Source organism: Penaeus monodon, chromosome 24, assembly GCF_015228065.2.
Source record: "Penaeus monodon isolate SGIC_2016 chromosome 24, NSTDA_Pmon_1, whole genome shotgun sequence".
In the NCBI taxonomy this organism is placed as follows: Eukaryota; Metazoa; Arthropoda; class Malacostraca; order Decapoda; family Penaeidae; genus Penaeus; species Penaeus monodon.
In genome coordinates, this window is record NC_051409.1 from 26,990,361 (window position 1) to 26,991,216 (window position 856).

The following is an 856-nucleotide window of genomic DNA, read 5'->3' on the forward strand; positions in this document are numbered from 1 at the left end:
TCTATCATTCCTATAATTCATTCACATCTCCATCCTTTAGAGGCTATACAGCATACTACAGCAAGTAGTATAAAAAAAACTGTTCATGACATGCATTGGCATTCTAATATTTTTTTGTACTTCTTCATTTATGATTGTAGGAAATGCGTAAAAGAAAAGACAGTTTTCTTTTTTTCTTTTTTTTAGAAATAAAGATAAGATCCGTTTAAAGGTGGAAATGGTGGATAGGAAAGTTCTTGGTGTAAAATCGACTATTCTCTTATTGCATCCCAACCTATCCTGTAGTGCATGATCTTACAGTGTTCAAACGGCGGGGGTGACGGTGGAGCAGTTGGACTTCCCGACCCTGGTGCTGGGCGAAGGACCCTACTGGATCGAGAGCCTCCAGGCCCTCATGCTCGCCGACGTCTACAGCAACATCCTCAGGAGGCGCTTCTACCCCTCCGGCAGACACCAGGTCCTCCACCTTGGTGGGTATTTTGGCCTCGTGTAGTGTCACGGTACGGGTGAAAAGCATGTCTCTCTGTTTCTGTCTTTTTCTCTCCACGAAAGATATATAGCTATATCGTATCATACATTCAAATATAGGCAAATCATCACCACTGGTCCACTGCCTCCCAAGTTAACGAAGGCGTCCCCCGCGTTGGCATTAGCTAGGATTGGTGGACACAGGTCACGTGATCTCTTGCTCCTCGACCCAGGCTGCATATTTGATTTGGTCACTCTCCTCAGACCTCGCCAGCGCTCGCCCATGAGAACGGCCTCCGCTCCAGCACGGTTTCTCAAATTTTCTTAGGTTCCGTAGCATCCTAAGGTGGACTTTCTCAGTCTCAATGTATGATGCGCAGGACGCTAA

General features: G+C 46.1%; 1 protein-coding gene across 1 annotated transcript in view; it reads left to right on the top strand.

The window, feature by feature from the left end:
• The window catches only part of LOC119588935 (regucalcin-like), a 16,253-nt gene that overhangs the window by 11,054 nt on the left and 4,343 nt on the right, over positions 1 to 856 (top strand). Inside the window, exon 4 of the mRNA XM_037937548.1 lies at positions 301 to 470. Coding sequence (XP_037793476.1) covers positions 301 to 470 — 170 coding nt within the window. The remainder of the gene's footprint in view (positions 1 to 300; positions 471 to 856) is intronic.